General features: G+C 39.4%; 1 protein-coding gene across 1 annotated transcript in view; it reads left to right on the plus strand.

Annotated features, from left to right (window-relative positions):
• The window catches only part of LOC134754153 (zinc finger protein 91-like), a 34,038-nt gene extending 22,022 nt beyond the window's left edge, over nucleotides 1-12,016 (plus strand). The window contains exons 4-6 of the mRNA XM_063690259.1: nucleotides 5,553-6,705; nucleotides 7,767-8,631; nucleotides 8,732-12,016. Of these exons, the coding sequence (XP_063546329.1) occupies nucleotides 5,553-6,705; nucleotides 7,767-8,631; nucleotides 8,732-11,401 (4,688 nt within the window). The 3' untranslated portion in view covers nucleotides 11,402-12,016. The remainder of the gene's footprint in view (nucleotides 1-5,552; nucleotides 6,706-7,766; nucleotides 8,632-8,731) is intronic.
• Nucleotides 12,017-18,377: the final 6,361 nt, after the last annotated feature.

Raw genomic sequence — 18,377 nt, forward strand, 5'->3', positions numbered from 1 at the left:
GAGGCCAGCTGCAGATTTGGTTTTAATGTAAACTATAAGTACCTAAACGGTTGGCATCTTGGCTAGGCACCCTGGTCATCTCTGGGTACAAGTATGTATATTTTCTTAACAAATTAAACTGAAATTACTACTACTATGCATATAAAATAAAATAAAAGAGTGGCTATAACAATAAAAATAATGTTACTTGCTATTGAAATCGACAACAATCAAGATTATTCTTCTCTGCGTTCAAAACGCTTTATAGTTGCCGGCGCTCGGGTACCGCGCGTCAACGCCACCTATTGAGTGTTATTTCGTGAAATCGATGAACGCTCCAGGGAATAAGGGCTCTTAAAATGAAATGAGAGAAGTAAACATAATATTTTAGTGACTTTTAAGGGTCTCCGGCAAGCTCAGTTGTCCATACAAACGTTGAACTACGTTTGTATAACTACACTAAAATATTTATTTAATGAAACTTTAGACGTAGAATACGAAAAACGCATTTATTCTTTTATATTTGGCGAGATTGGTAAATGTTTTGTTTATTAAAATTCCAAAATACGCAAGTCCGCCATGATTCGGTGAACACCAATCAGAGCGAATGACGTCATGTTCATGTAAACAAATATCCAAAGTACTGAAAGTACTGGTTCTCCTGCTATTTTATTTACGATTCACGGATTCAATTTAGTTTAAACCGTTCATGGCCAAGAACCGCTGAGCGTACTCGATACGCCGGGCCACCATACAAACCGTTTTTAGCTAAAACGCATGACCCAGCTTATGGGTCTCGGGCCTGGCGCGAACGGTAAATAAATCGCCGCTTATGAAGCCGACCAGTTGAACAACATTATGCAACATTTTTACTAACCACCTTTTTTCTGTGCCTATCAAAAAAATAAACTAATTATTGCAGAGCTTTTAATGTCAGACCAAGCTAAGTTGGCAGCGATTTTGATAGCCCAGCTTGTGCAAGTGCTAAGTTAAACGTCATAATTTCATAGATGTTTGACGTTTAAAACTTGCCGTGTTTGTTGTTGTTGTTTTTTGGGTTAAGCCAAGGTCACAAAATACGAAATCACTAAACAGCACAGAAGGAGTATAAAGTCGCCAACGAATAAATCGTGACTAAATAATATTTTCCATGTTACTCCAAAATAAATCTCTAATAGGATGGGGTGAATCACTTCTTGAACTCTTTTGAAAAATACCACATGAAAGATAATACCGCCGCTCGGCTCGGATGCATTCATTGTTTAGTTGTTTACTGTCCAAGTGTGTCCGATAAGCTTACACCTGGTCGGTCATTATCTTTGTTTTGGTAAACGCCATAACATCTGCCGTAGAAACCACGAAGATTTATTAAAAACTTGTAAATATTTGTCACACACTATTACGATAATACAATACCTATTAGTTAGTGGTGACTGTTTTAACCGCCTTGTTTTATATTGAAACGAAAAAAAAAAGAATCTTTACATGATTGTTAGTAGTAAGATACAATACAACGATCACCAAATATTATGACATAAAAGTACAGTGGGAGAAAATCCTCGTTGCCAGGGGCGTATTTACCCTAGGGCCAAGGGGGCCATGGCCCGGGGCGGCAGGCTGCGGGGGGCGGCGCAGGCCGCCGCTGCCTTTTAGTTGTTTCAGTTTTGGGTGCCTCAGTGTTACTGGTACTAGACATAATTTAATTTAAAGTAAGTAACTACTTATTCGTTAATTTTTAACAAGCAGAAACGTCTGCGATCGATGCTATTAAGCTTAGAATAAATTTAAAAGTGGAAATATTACTGCCTTGGGTGAGACTTGAACTCACGGCCTCTGGATCGATACTCCAGCGCTCTGCCAACTGAAGCCTGAAGGCTCTAAGAGAAAATTATGCTTTTGTGTTTACTTCATGGGTCATGGGGGGGCGGCAGGGACCCAATGGCCCGGGGTGCCAAATTTTTAAATACGCCTCTGCTCGTTGCCTTACCCCTCATATAAAACAAAATATTATTATACTACGATTTGGTCCCTACAAAATGTTGCTTACCATCATCCAAACAGTAATCGGTTGTAAAATGATACAATATTAAACAGCTTCAACATGAAATAAGCTTTAAAACCAGCCAATAAAGTTTATTTTAGCCTGCTATGGAAACATTTGTAGTTTTTACATCTAGCGCCAGGCCACGGTGACCCATACCTTGAGCCATGTCAATAATTTCTTAAATATATACATATAGTTTGTAGATTGCATATTTTACCAGAAATTTTATACAAATGTATGATTAATATTGCAATAAAATACTGTGAATTACAATACGATACTCGGCATATTACTAAAAAACCTCTAGTAAAAAAATTAAGTTAACAATACATTTAAAAAAAAACCTATGAAAAAACCATTACATGAGACCAATTTTTCTCATCGCCCGTACAAAGGAATACTACTAGAGTACCTAAAGCAGTAAGGTGGAAGTCACACAACTATAACAAAAAAGTTATACCGTAAAAACATGGAGGTGATATATTATTGGCCGGTACTGTATGTTTTTCTAATAATTATCTGGTGCTTTGTTTCTCATTAATCTCATTATCAAAGGTTGAGCTTTATGGTGAAGTGCCTAAGCAGGTACATTTCTCTGTCTTCACTGAACACTTCAATTAGACGGACTCAGTTGAAATAACACACTATTCCTCCTTCAATTACGTAAGACATTCAGAAAGTCTAAAGCGAAAACAAAAATAGGAGGTTTATTATTAATTAATTATTTTTGAAGGACGGTCGCTGGATGCGTTCTCCGTGTATGATTATGTAGCAGCACCAACTGTGCCATAGCGAGGTTGCTTACACATTACATTACATTACATGTCAAATTACTTGTAAAAATAAACTACAATCCAGAAGTTGTTCACCAAATTTAATATTCTCCGTGTATGATTATGTAGCAGCACCAACTGTGCCATAGCGAGGTTGCTTACACATTACATTACATTACATGTCAAATTACTTGTAAAAATAAACTACAATCCAGAAGTTGTTCACCAAATTTAATATTTCTAAGTGGATATAATATGTATGTTACACAATACACATTATGCTTGCATTGCTTGCGCTTTTGCGAATTTTTGCCTTTCCATTTTACCTTGCTTTGCGATGTGTATTGTCAATGCTTGGCGAAATTTAATTTGCATTTAAGGTGCAGTAGGTTCAGCCAGCAGTTTTTGAAAAATCATAGTGCTTTTTAGGTTTCCCTATTACTCCCTAATACTAAGACTCCGCTGTCCGTCCGTCTGTCTGTCTGTCCGTCTGTCACCAGGCTGTATCTCATGAACCGTGATAGCTAGACAGTTGAAATTTTCACAGATGATGTATTTCTGTTTCTGCTATAACAACAAATTCTAAAAACAGAATAAAATAAATATTTAAGTGGGGCTTGCATGCAATAAACATGATTTCTATGTCGTTTTTTGCGTAATGGTACGTAACCCTTCGTGCGCGAGTCCGACTCGCACTGGCCGATTTTTTAGTTTCTTTTCGTTTCGGGTGTTATAGCCCATTTTATTATCAAGCTAGCGAGTTAAGACCTTTTTTTTATTGTCAATGTGGAAAAGACCGTCTATTAGCAGTGATGGGACACTCTTCCTTTCGGTCAAACTCGGCCTCGTTAAGCTCAGCATTGCTCCGAGCAATTATTAGGGTTGGCACAACTTGACGTCCCTCTGCGTGCATGATCACAGATAAGATAATGACTTGAATTTTGACAAACTTAAATAGCCGAAAGGGATAGTGCGATACATTAGAAAGGGACAGCAGGATTCGACCCCTTAATGTTAAGTAAGGTATACTCGTACCCGGGTAAGATAGGTAAGTCCTATAAGTGTACTTTTTTGTATATTTGGAAAGCTGCAATTGCAAGGTCAGAGAGCGGTTGGCTGATATTTGCATCAAGGTGTCAATAAGTAATGTTGATTTTGTAGAATCCTTTAAGGCGGTTCCCTGAGCCAGAAGGCGAAAAATCTCCTTATATGATCATGTTTTTCTAAGAGGCGTTGATATTCGTAGACGTGGAAAAAATATATGTAGTTCTTGACTATATTATCTTTAACAACATAGCTTCCGATACACGAATTATGACACTTCGCTCGATACAATTAATTCCCAAAGTAACCTCTAACTCGGACTTTTAATCCTACTTTACTCGGTTATTTATTATGTGATACTATAAACAAAAAAAGAAGAAAAAACAATCTTAACGTAAATAGTAATTTCATAGCTTTAGAATTTCGATATTGTAAGGTAACGTTTCTAAAATAAATAAAAACCGACAAAATTCGATCAAAATTGACACTTGGCGCGTATGTTCTTTCCCGTTCTTTCTTGCGAAATGTGACAAAGACAGCGGCAAACCGATGGAACGGCCTTAATGGTATAGTATGAATCTTCTGAAATGATTTGTACGCCTAAGATCCTAATCTGTTAAACAAAAGCCATTGATTCTTTTATGACGGGCCCAAAGCTTCTAAAGAAAAGACCACCCTGATTGTTCTCTGAATGAGCTGTCACTGTCACATAAATTTGAACCATAACACTATCTTGATAGTTACTTTTTAAATGACATGGTTGCTTTGGCGCGTGCCGATGACCGCTCTTAAAAGAAACAAAGGCTTTTGTTTACCAGATTAGGGCACGAGCCCGAAAAAATCAGCTGAGATACACAATTCATACTATATTAAAATGTGTACACGGAGTAAATTTCATCCCATCTATTGCTTTTTATTAAAACTTGCCATGCCTGTGTTAGTTATAGTGTTAAGTAATTTATCTACACACATATCATAAACCCTCTTTGATGCCTTCAAAATCCGTAAATAATGGCCAACATTAAGATAAACTGTTTTGTTACAGCAATTTTTTTATCTGTGAAAATGTTATTATTGCTAAATAATAACATCGATTTCGATAATATTATTTTATTCAAATTTCGAACATCTCTGAAAAACAAAGAAATTTGATCTCTATTCTAATATCGGTCGAGATGACGTTTTATTCGAAATGAAATGTCAATTGCATACAAATTTGACAAATCTCGCTTGTTAGTTGGTATCGAACGATATGGCAATCGACCCCCACTCTAGTTTGTCTCTGAATTTAAAAAAAAAGTACGGATGCGTGACATGCGTGAAAAAAGTTTTCTTTGCCGCGTGCCGCCATTTGACGTGCAGTTTATCTTTGAATTATCCGCGAATTCCGCCAGAGAGCAACTATGCCCCAATGTCGGCTGTAATATGAGGTAAGTGAATATATCATAGAAAGTTTATAATATGTGTGTAGATAAAGCAGTGTATGTAATTGTACATAATTTTAGGCATTAAAACATTCGTGTGATTCTTTTATGAAACTCACTACGTTCGTTTCATAAACCCACACTCCAGTTTTGATGCATTTCATTATGTAGCAGTCACATAAACTACTATAATGTCTGTTAAGTATGAGTTAAAAGTATCGATGGTTAATAATGTGTAGTTGTGGAGGAGTGTAGGAGTGTAGGCGTAATGGCCGGAACTGGTTCCAGGTTCGAGTTCCACGCCGGTGCCAACCAACAGGACCAGTGGTGATTCCGTTTCCTCCGTCCACACTGAGGCGACCAATCAAACAAAACCGTCGCAAGCCTCTGAGCTAGACTCTACTAAAAGAAATACTCGGAAACGTAGTCATGAAAGTCTGGAAATTGCTTCTGCCAGTAGCAAATCGACCGAATTTCGACCCAGCAATTCAAAACGCGTCGACGAACTAAAAAGTAGTAACAAGCGGCCTAGGCTAACGGCTAGCAGTTATTATATGGATTCAGATTACGAAGACAACAGCGCTTCTCAATTCTCAGGCGAGACGGACTCTGACGAACCCCTACTGAGAGACGAATTCAAGTGTAAAGTTTGCGGTCGACAGTTTCCCTCGGCGAAGAGCTTAGCCGCGCACACCAGGATTCATTCAAGCAAAACGAGCAAGGCAAAAGATACCTTTCCTGAAAATGTACTAGTTACTATTCCAAAGAAGAATATCCAGGATGCGACTGATGTAGAAGACAATATTAGCTGCGATCAATGCGGAAAGAGCTTCAAATTAAAAATAATGCTGAAACGTCACCACGAGACGTGCGGAAAGTCACCGCAAAAGAGTCCACCCAAGACACCGGCCAAGCCCATCCAGAAAGAGTTATTAATATCGCTGGAACCCATAGACGGTATTCACCCGAACAGAATAAATTGTAGTATGTGTACAACTACATTCAAAACTACCGAGAACCTGGAGAAGCACATGAGGGTGGTGCATGCGGCCGTGTTGCCACAAGTTAAAGCGGAGCCCGAGGCGAGCAACGGGAAGGTCTCCGTGCCTTGTATTTACTGTAAAAAACCATTTGACGACTACTATGTACACAGTGAACATTTCAGTAAATGCCCAGAGAGTACTAATGCTACTACATTTTCGTGCCCCGTTTGCGAAAAGGTTACATCAAAAAAGTCAGCATACTTCAAACACATTAAGGACATTCACTTCGAGCCGCGGATGTGGGCGCTGAAGCCGGACCAGCAGGCGCAGGAGCAGGCGGCGCCGCAGGAGCTATTCCAGTGCCGCATGTGCTACAAGCAGCTGGGCACGGAGCAGCTGCTCATCACGCACCTGGCCGCGCACGTGTCCAACATCGAGGAGACCGGCGACGAGTCCAGGTACGTCGCATCCACTCGCCCTCACCCCTCCCCGCCCCACCCCACCCGCAACACCACACCACACCACACCACACCACACCAAACTGCCAGTAGGGTAGGGTCAGTAGGGTACTACCTTCATACAAAAAAGGAATCTTCGTCCAAGTGCGTGTAACCTTCATACGATATGAAAAAGCCATTAATGCAACAGGGCGTACCTTTGCGGTACCTAGTTCTTTTTAATAAAAAGACAAGTTTAAAAAATAAACTGATTATGTTAAAAACAATATCCATGGAAAGTATTATACTTCTTTTTTTTTGCATTAAAAAGAAGGTAAGCGGTCTTGGCGTGTCTTTTTATTGAAAAACACTTATAAGATAGTAACAAATATAAATCATATACGATCATTTACATTCTTTTTCTTTCATAACTACTAGTTACTAATTTTTAAAAGCGTTTTTAATAAAAAGACACGCCCAGATTGTTTAACTTTTTTCTAATGCTAATAAAAAACGAAGTATAACTACGCTATATATTTTCTATTTTAGGGTTCCGTACCCAAAGGGTAAAAACGGGACCCTATTACTAAGACTTCGCTGTCTGGTCTGTCACCGGGCTGTGTCTCATGAACCGTGATAGCTAGACAGCTGAAATTTTTTTGGACTCTCAAAGAGATTTTTTTGAAAAGTATTCACTTAATCATAATACTTTTAGAATACATACTGATTTTTTACAAGCTAACTAAGATTTTTTGCAAATATTGCAATTGTTTGTTCGTTTGTTTGATACAAGCTTTTATGTAACTTTCAATGTATGTAACTTTGTTTGTACCGGTCAAATCTTGCAAATTAAATTTGGCCCACTTCTCTGTTTCCGATGATGCTGAAAATTTGAATATGTAAGGTGACAATGCAATATTATGGTACCATTAAACTGATCTGATGATGGAGACAGGAGGTGGCCATAGGAACTCTGCGATAAAAAAGTGCAACCTAATTGTGTTTGGGGTTGTTAGAATTGTCTCGATAAGTATTAAAGTCTAAAAATAATAACTGGCTTTTAATAGTAAGCGATATTTCAGGCCGAGCACAATAGAAGATTCGTCATCAATAGTGTCTGACAACAGCGGCGGCGGCCCGGGCGGCCCCCAGAAGTGTAAATACTGCGACAAAAGTTTCAAGTATAAGAAATCGTTAGTGAACCACGAGATGAAACATTTTCAACTTGAAAAAACAGAGCAAAGCCAGAAGCAAGAAAAGTGTATGAACGAAGACACAGAAATAGAGGCAGGAGCTAACGCTTCGACCAGCCTAGTGGACGAGTGTTACCGCGAGGAGTCCGAGTCCAGCCAGGAGGAAGGCGACGACAAGACGTGCGACATATGCGAGAAGCAGTTCTCTTACCGGCGCCTGCTCGTGCACCACAAGCGCACCAAGCACAATATGAGCTCCGGCACCAAGCGCTCCAGCGTCGTGCTCAAGCACTGCCTGGTGCGCTGTCTCATCTGCGACCTAGAGATGAGCGTGGCCGCGCTCAACGACCACAACAAGAAACACATCCAGCAGAACATGAAGCCGCGCAACCTCTACACCTGCTCCGACTGCGGCGACAAGTTCAAGAGCTGCAACGCTCTGGCAAACCACATCAAGCTGGTGCACAGGCTGAAGAGACTGCCGCCCAAGCAGTTTGAAGGCGCCGACTTGGCGGATTTTTGTGAGGTCGTTGTGACGAAAGCGGAACCGCTGGACGAGATCCAGAGTCACAACGGCTTTGGTGAGGTTCCGGAGGAACAGGGAGGCGAACCGTTGGTCAATCTTAGCGGATTTAACTGTACTATCTGCGGAAAGAACATGCCCACACTCATTTCTCTGAAGCGACATGTAAATTGGCATTCAAATGTTGGGAAGAACTTGGAAAAAAAGCTAGAATGCTTTGTTTGCAAAGAGGTATTTTTTTTTGCTTCCATATAATCGTAATAACTTTAATAAATAATTAGTACCCGAGTAGTAGTAGTCGATATGTAATCGATTCTATTTTTTGTTACAGACTTTCCGATTTCAATGCCACTACAAACTACATATGCGCGAGCACTATCGTGACACCAACCTGGATCCCGCACTGCTCACTTGCACCATCTGCAATCGGAAAAGCAAACACTTGAGGGCGGCCCAGGCGCATATGAACTATCACAAACAAACACGGTTTAAGAATAAAGACTACCAGTGTTCCATATGCAAACGCGTCTTTCAGTACCGGAAGGTGTATCTTTCACACATGGCTATACACTACAAGCGCGGTGAAAGCCAGAACACGATAGTAGGTGATTTACTACCCACGACTGCAGATAAAGCCGTTTTTGATGGCACCCATACTTGCCTTCATTGTGGTAAAGTGTGTGATTCTGAGAATTCTTTGAAACATCACATGTCTTGGCACAAATCGAAGACTTTGCTTTTTGGTGCGCGTCACGAATGCCCAATTTGCCACATCATGTTCACTAATAAAAAAAGGCAGGAACTACATACGCGGACACATTACGAAGACGATAACGGTCCATTTAAATGTACAATATGCGGCAAAGGTTACACAGATGAAGATTATTTCCGCAGGCACGTGAAAGGTCACAACTTTGATCACCAGTCTCACAAGGATAGGATAGCCCGACTTCGAAAGGACAAGGTGAAGTGTCCTATCTGCGTGCGCTACTATCCCGACTGGGTGAAGCTGATCCGGCACCTGCGGCGCACGCACCCCGAGAGCAAGATGGTGAAGCAGGACCCGGACGCGCCCGCGTCCGCGCCGCGCGTCTTCTCCTGCAAGCTGTGCGCCAAGAGCTTCCGCGACGAGCGTCGCCTGCGCCACCACGAGGAATCGCATCTGCGCAAGCCCGAGTTCTTCAAGTGTAAGTTCTGCGGCAAGAAAACTATTTCGCTCAAGAATCATAATGTGCACATTAAAGGACATCTCACTTCCAAACAAGTCGACAATCCATTTAAATGCCCTCAGTGCGATGAAACATTCATTAAAGGATACGATTTGCACCACCATTTGAGAGATGTGCACGACATTAATGAAACGTGGATTGCCGATCGCAACGAGCAAACGCTAAACGGGCCATTGAAAGAATTTCAATGCTCGATATGCCTCAAAATACTCGCAAGTAAGGGTAACTATGAGAGGCACTTGGATTACCATAATTCACTGAGATGCAACTACTGCTATGACTATTTTAGTTCGCTGAGGTTCCTGGAAGGACACTTGACTTTTAGTTGTGACAAAAAGAAGTTGATTGGTGACACTGAAATATATTCGAGGAAAATTAAATGTTACGTCTGTTACAAACCCTTCCATTTACAAGTGAAACTGGATTGCCATTTGCGCACACAGCACGGTATAAAAGTGTCTAAGGAGGCTTCAAAGAGCAAAAAAGATCTTGTTTGTGATTATTGCTTCAGAGTATTCGAAAACCTTGATGCTTTGACTGGACATAAAATTTATCATCGTACGATTGGTTATTACGGATGCATATATTGCAAACGAAAATTCAACACTTTGACTCTTTACAGAAAACATAAGAACCACCACTTCGCTCAGCTAAATGTCGATAACCCCACCAAATGCGAACACTGCGACGAGACTTTCGTCGCGTTTCGAGAAATGATTTACCACATGAGAGACGTGCACGGAGATGACAAGGAGTGGATCATAATGCCAAAGGAATCCATCGAGGAAACGTGCCCCATCTGCGGTAAGGTGTTCTTCAACTTGCACCGGCACCTCGACTACCACGAGGCGAACCGCTGCAAGAAGTGCGGCGAGTACTTCTACTCGCGCACCGACTTAGACAACCACCTGTGCGCCATTGAGAGCGACGACGAGGCGGCGGCGGGCGTGGACCTGGACGTGCGCCCCAAGTACGAGGAGTGCCGCTTCTGCTTCAAGCCCATCACCCGAAAGACCTCCAAGGCGAAGCACGACGTTATACACAAGGGTTCTGGCTCTATTTCCTGTAGGTTCTGTTCACATAAATTTAAAACGATGGACGCCTTCAACATTCATGCGTTTTCTCATCGCAACCGCAAATACAGAAAAAATCCATTGAAATGTCGTAAATGTGGAGAGAAATTTATTCAATATGGACCCTTCATAAAGCACATGAGAGGGGTGCATAAGTTCGTACAAAAAATGCACTACCGGGCGACAGTGAAAGCGGAACCGTGCGTGGTGTGCGGAGACGAGTTCCCCAACCTGCACAATCACTACCGTGCGCATTTGCAGAACCAGTGCACTTCGTGCCTCAAGTATTTCACATCCGCCAAAGTGTTCGCCGAACACGAGTGCGGTAAGGAGGACTCCGATCCTACCAAAGTGTTTACGTGTGACGCGAACTTGCCGCTCCTGATAAACACCTATGTTCCAAAGGACGTACAGGACGAACAAAAATATTACGGTTACGGTGACGAGGAGGAAGAGGAAGATAGCGGGGTGCGGCTGCAGGGCCACATTATGGACGAGGAAAGTCAGAATTGGAACGAGAATGAACACTTCCGGTTGCAGTGTCCCATCATATCGGACGTGCTGTCACTGTACCAGACGCAGGCCGAAGCGCAGGCGCAGGCGCCGGCCCCCGACCCCGACGTGATCGACCTGTCCGACGACGAGGTGGGCGTCGTCGACGACCAAGCCACGTGTCCCATCATTACCATTGACGATTAATACTCACTCTCCTTACCGACATCTACTATACTATACTATACATTTGATCTTCAACGCTGGACACGTCTGTCATTACGATATGAGATCACGAAGGGAGTTACAACTACAGGGTTGTGTGCACTGTGGCTGTGCTACACGATGCCATCAAGCCCATGAAATATTGCTCGTCATCTCGCAATTTGGCTTTAATAATTTTATTTGTTGTCCAGACATGGTCCGATGTTGATTCTAATTCTTAAACGTACGTCCATGTAGGGATATTAGACCGTGCGTATTTTATAAGGTGATCGCAAAATTAATCATGTTTAACAGAATATAAAACTGTATGTACATGTACACTCGACGTCAATGATATGTTTACACTTTTACACCTTACTCCTTGTAATACGAAGGCTGTTCCAAAAGTTGTTAGCTGCTCCGGGTCTACTCATGCGATTACAATATTATTTATACTATTGTAAGGGATATTTCAATGCTAATTATGGCCATGTTTTTTTTTTAATTAATGCGAATAGTTTTTTTATTATATATTTTTAACTGAAAGCTGTTTTGTATGGAGCTACGAATTGCTTAGAAAACACGTCAATTTTAGGCACAATTAAATGAATTTCGTATTGATATGTTTGAAAATCGAACTTAAATTTACCGGGACTAATTATTCTGTTCCTTCTGCTATTTCCAATGTATAAATCGATAAATAATGTTATATGTATATGTCGGGGATGGGGAGTGGCCTATGGCGGTGGCGGTAGTGGGCACGGTACATCGATGTATACCTGCACAGCTAAATAATATCATAGAGTAATTTATACTAGAGCGGTACTGTCATAGTAAATTTTGTAACCCCAGTAAATTCACTGCCATCTGTCGACACACTTTAAAACTAAAAATAAATATTTATAATACAAATACGATAAAATGTATTTAAATATGGATAAATGATTTTTTTATTTGCATTAATTATTTTTATATGATTTTGACCCATGTTCTTTCACTGGTATGCGTTAAAATTATAAATAACAAACGAAACAGTCAACGCCCTCTATACGAGTGTAGGCCAAAACTAGTGGCACCATCTGATCGAGAATCAAATTTTCGTGATTTTCGAGGCACGTTTTTTCCTTAGACTGTATCCATCTATTACGGAGTTATATCTATCTTTGATAGTATGCTACCACTGCTACCAGTGTATGAAATAAACTAACGGACTCATCAACCTAGTGCCTACTATACTTTCGTACTGTATGATAAAATAACTAGTCACACTAGCAACGGAAATCGATTTAATTTAAAATGAAAGAATCACGAAACGTTCAATCCTTTATTCAAGTAGGTAGGCATATTACAATGCGATTATGAACGTCAAATAAAGCTATTCCGGTTCTAACCGTACACCTCTTGACCCGAGAAGATTTAACCCTATATGTGACCGGCAACAAACTCGGCGCGACATATCTTTTCAAAACAACACTCATTTTCTAATTTTTACACTAGTAAACCTCTAATGACTCATAAGAAATCAAATGAACACTTGGAATAAAACACTTAGCTAAATGATTAAAGAACGTTGGAATCTATAAGCTTTCAGAATAATCCTTCAGGTATAAGCCTTCAGGAACGTAGTGAGTTTAGGCACGAGGTTGGTTAACGTCCGATATCTAGCACGGTCCGATCGATAACGAATGCGGCGGTCTCATCGCTCTCGCCAGTGAATGTAGGTCAACTTGCTTGACCAGTTACCAACAAAACTGCCAACTCGTACCTAACTTCACGCTAGCTAAACCACTTGACGTTCCAAAGCCTGTACCATACCTGTACCTATCATCTTATTTCAACAAGAATGCCAATAGATGGCGTTACTCTCTACATAACTCAATAAATTACATTATCAACTAAGTAATACATAGCAAAACTTTGCTAATCGATTGTATACAGGCGTCTAAAACTGAAATGTAACGCTGCAATGCGTCCTTCTGGAGTCACGCTCCGACATGTACCTATATATACATTTTCTTAACTATCAGAAATTTTTACTTTTAATGAAATAATCAAAACGGATTTAAATTTCCGTAAGAAACGGTCGTGATTCGTAATTAGCAGCACCTAAAAAAATGCTTTTTTAAACAAATACTGTTTATAAAATGACAGTACATATGGAGTCTCAATTACTGTTTTCATGACTGATGGTAAGATGAAGTAAAAAAAAACTAAGCGTTTTCTAAAAATGTATTTACACCACTTCAATAAGTACTGTAAGATCCCTCACAACGGCATGAGTAGAGCCGGAGCAACTAACAAACTTTTGAAACAGCCCTCGTAAGGTGAACAAATGTAAACATATCTTTGACGTGGACTGTAGTGCCATATTAATCGTTAGTCAATGTTTTGCATAAAAGATTATTCTGGTACTCATGTCTAAAAATTAAAGACCTAATGTTATTGAACGCATAAAACATTGCCTTTTTTATAATCCAGTTCTTTTTTAAATTATACAGATTAAAATGACACTAGGATTATCTACACACAAACAAAGTCGTCAGCTTAATACTGTTGATAATATATGATGTAACGACTACATGCCTCTAAACGAGGTAAATGGAAATAACAAAACTGAGAGATAAATAAATAGTAATGAATGGGTCGAAGTAAATTATAAATAAATAAAGCTCTCATTGTGTGAAGAAACATTCAATAAATTAAATAAGTGATTCGAAAGAATTACAACTGAACTTCAGGTTGGCTAATTATTAAACTAAGCTTTATGACTAAAAATATGTTTGAGATTTACAAGATTTGAGAAGTTCTATTAGTCCATCCATACTCGCACCAACGCGTGCGATTTTTATCTACATATCTTTATTTATTATCATATTTTTTGAACTGAGCCCAAAGCCTGTAGGGGCTGTAGGATTCTGACGAATCGATAGACACCTCAGAAAAGTCTCCAGGGTAAATGAAGTGTTTTAAATATAGCAAAACAAAAACTTTGCTTAGCCATAATTGTTGAAAAAAAGTCTCCAGGGAATAAAGAATTAGGCAAATGTCACAGACATAACGCGGTATACGCTTGCGTAGCCGGGTAATAATACAAGTACGATATGTCATTTTAGTCTGTGGTTAGTATAAGTCGGAAAGATAAATAGAATAATACAATTGTATATATATACCTAGAATAAGTCAAATTAACCTAATCCTTAAAGAAAAAAGTGACTACTTAATAAGTGGTACTTAATTCTGTATGGACTTCCAAACAATTTAACACTGTTGATACTGTGTTCCGTTCCAAATCGCTGCTTTATTTTGGCTAACCAAATTCAACAGAGTAACATGTAGGGTCGCTGATACACTTCACCGTATTCGCTAAATAATGGTTCTACCTCTCGCTTGGCGACAATAAGGAAAGAGATGTAACAATTATTTGAGCGAATACGGCGAAATATGTGTGACTGAACTGCCGGTGTATTTCATATGACCAGTAAATATAAGTGCTGGAATTAGACATTTTTCTATATGTATTTATTTTATAAATTTTACGTAATAGGTGACATATAATTTGGCAAAAATGATATTGCACTAAATAACATTGGTGAATTGAGTGTTCAATTCGGCCCCTTTTTTTCGAACCGACAGTGCTCGGAAAGGGTTCGCGAAACGAAAAGACACCGCATATAACATGTAACTGATAAAATGTGGACTGGCTTGCTTGCTCGTTACATGATATAGCGGTTGGAGCTATGAGAAACCCTGAAACGAGCTATTTGAATCCATATGTGATGTTTTCAATCAAAAGGTACCACATTGTCGCTTACCATAAGGACGAAAATTGCTTGTATTTTTATACGAAAAACCTTTCAGAGCGTCCTTATGGCAAGCGACAATGTGGTACCTTTTGCTTGAAAACGACACATATATTCTCTGTACTCATGTCGAGTTTCGCTGTATATCACACTTCATTGTGGCTTAGCTGGGTAGTTAAAATCTGTACTTTCTGATTTTTGATTATGATACAAGTGTGCTACCGTGGGTCAATACACTTGAGGCGACATTTTGCGCGGGAGCTGGAAGCGAGCGCGCAATAAGATTGCCGATGTGTGTAATGACCAAAGCACACGGGTTTCATACGACGTTTTTAAACACACTAGCGAGCAAAAAACGAAACTTATATATTAATCCAATTTTAATTGTAAACCAGTTAATAAAAGTACAATAAAAAAAAGTGTCAACAGTAGTTCGATAATTGTGACATTACCGCCCAAGTTCGATAATCACTACACCTTATAAAACAAAATCCCCGGCCGCGTCTGTCTGTTTGCGTGTATGTATGTTCGCGATAAACTCAAAAACTACTGAACGGATTTTCATGCGATTTCACCTATCAATAGAGTGATTCTTGAGGAAGGTTTAGGTGTATAATTTGTTAAGGTTTTGTGTAACCCATGCGAAACCGGGGCGCGTCACTAGTTATAATGAAAAAGGCATGCGGGATTAAAGCCTGACCAGGAATATATATGATCACGCGCCATGATGCGGAATTTCATTGGAACTAATTTTTTCATACTATCCCCCTATACATGCACAACAATAGCAATACTGAACTGTCACCTTATACATGCACAACAATAGCGCCCTCTTGACAATGATCATATATTACTGGTCAAGCTTTAATATCTAGATATATGAGCCTAATCTATTATTATTATTGCGGAAATTCAAACTTCAACATGAAGTTTGACGCCTGTGTTAGTTAGTTAGATAGTGCTTGTGGGCATTTCCCGCAAATCGACAACCATTGTATTTTGCGTGAAACGAGGTAGCGCTACTCTAACAGCCCTAGATCCTCCATGAAGCCTAGCAATGTGTTCAGGTTGCTAACTGCCTCTTTTAGTGTGCACGGAGGCCCTAGGTATTTGCTCCTGTATACTTCCACTCTACTTGTTTGCAGTCTGGGAGAATGTGTTTTTCATGCACGCTATACTCATGCTGGGGCTGTCTGTATACTCTGTATTACCCATATTGTTTAGTTTGACGCCTGTCTATCAGGTGCGTTTTAGTTGCTGTCATTAATGAGAATGTAAACAAACAATAAAATAATTTTAAAATAATATTTAAAAAATATGTTTTGGATTTGCCGTAATAAGTGTCCAATTTAAATAAGACAGGTACCAATCTTATATTTCTGATCTAAATATTAACGGGTTTGAGTAAATGGTTCTAGTTAGTATACACACTGTATTTGTTAAATGAAGCGGCATCCAATAGAAATGGTAGAAATGTGTGCCTATAATATTTGAACAGTTCCCGTATTGTCCAGAATCACATAACCATAACCTGACCTGATGATGTGATCAACTGTGACAGTACCGTTACCGTATAGAATCACATAACCAGAACCTGACCTGATGATGTGATCAACTGTGACAGTACCGTTAATAAAATGAGGAATTGCGTAACCTAGGTTGGTATAGAATTTTTATAAAAGTATTAAAGCCTATGTGCTTAAACTATTTATAGCAATATAAATAGTTTGATGGCGGCCCTGCTGGATCGTGTGGTATATGGGAGAGTTAACAGAAGAGCTACAATGAAGTAAGGTTTACTACGAAACGAACAAAAAGATGTGTGTTTTTAATGGTAAGGTGGCCCTGCCCGGGCGGGCGCCGGGCCTGGTAGGGTAGGGTAGGAGGTACATGCATACCTTGCTCAACATGCCTAGACTAGCATTGCCATTGCCTGGCTTGGAATAGTTGAATCGCTAATGTTTTCAAGCCAGGCAATGTTTGGCATGGTAGGTCGAGTACACGTTAATGGCATAATCAATATTGTCATCTATATTATAGGACTAAGCGAAAAATTAAAGTTTTTCTAATAAAAATCAACAAATATTTTAAGCTAGTCTATGCGCTGAGAAGATCGATGGTAGATCTTATTAAAATACGCTGATCTTATTCAAGAAATATACATACTTAGGTATTTATGGGCATTTTTAGAAATAAGTGTATCATTTACTTTTTCGAATCTCAGAATCACGAATAATTTGATAAAACAGGAAAGTGTCCGAAACAAAATTGTCAGGTTTGTGATGCATTTTCCCGTTCATTATGACACTTTTTTTAGGTACACTATATTCCTCGTGATTCTTATTCGAAAAAGGTAATTTAAAAGTAGATAGTTTCTCGAAGAGTAAATGGGACACTTTTTGCTGTAAACCCCCTTAGGGGTCATCCATTAATTACGTCACGAATTTTTTGAGACCTACCCGCTCCTTGTCACCCAGGTAGTAAAATGACGTCAGCGACGTCATAATGACGGCATTATTACGTCATTATGACGTCACGACGTCATTTTGCTACCTGGGCATTGTCACACTTCGTCACATTTGGCAAACCCCCTGGTATGACGTCACATTTTTTCAACGAAATCGGCAAATCGAACTAGTAAGTAGTATTAGAAATATTTTTGACACAAGAAATATTAGTAATTTTTTAACCCAAAACTGATTAGGAAAGTAAATTAAACGAATAAAGACTATTACGTTCCAAAAACTTTTTTACTGTACAGCGAAGTAATAGTACATTTCGCGGCGAGTGGCAAGACTCGGGACGAGTGAAGAATGACATTTCCGCACGTGTATAGAACTACGTTTTTTAATACAGTTGCGAAAAAATAAGAAAAGCAACAAGTAAGGAATGGAATTCGAAACTTTTATATTATTAATTCTGTGACATCATTGACATTGACATTATGAAGAGGTGTTTATCTAGCTTTTATTCGACTAGAATAGATTTTGTTATTAATGACAATTTAACCTTTCACTGTCGGTTAGATTTTTTTACCTGCCCTAATAATAAGTTTTAATGTCGTTTGAGACATTTCGCCTATATGCTTATGTGCAAATTAACATCGATAGATAAATATACCTAACTGTCAAAGCTGAATTGTCGACGATTAATTTTTACATTTACATTTAAAACTTTTG

The sequence above is a fragment of the Cydia strobilella genome, chromosome Z, assembly GCF_947568885.1.
Source record: "Cydia strobilella chromosome Z, ilCydStro3.1, whole genome shotgun sequence".
Lineage (NCBI taxonomy): Eukaryota > Metazoa > Arthropoda > Insecta > Lepidoptera > Tortricidae > Cydia > Cydia strobilella.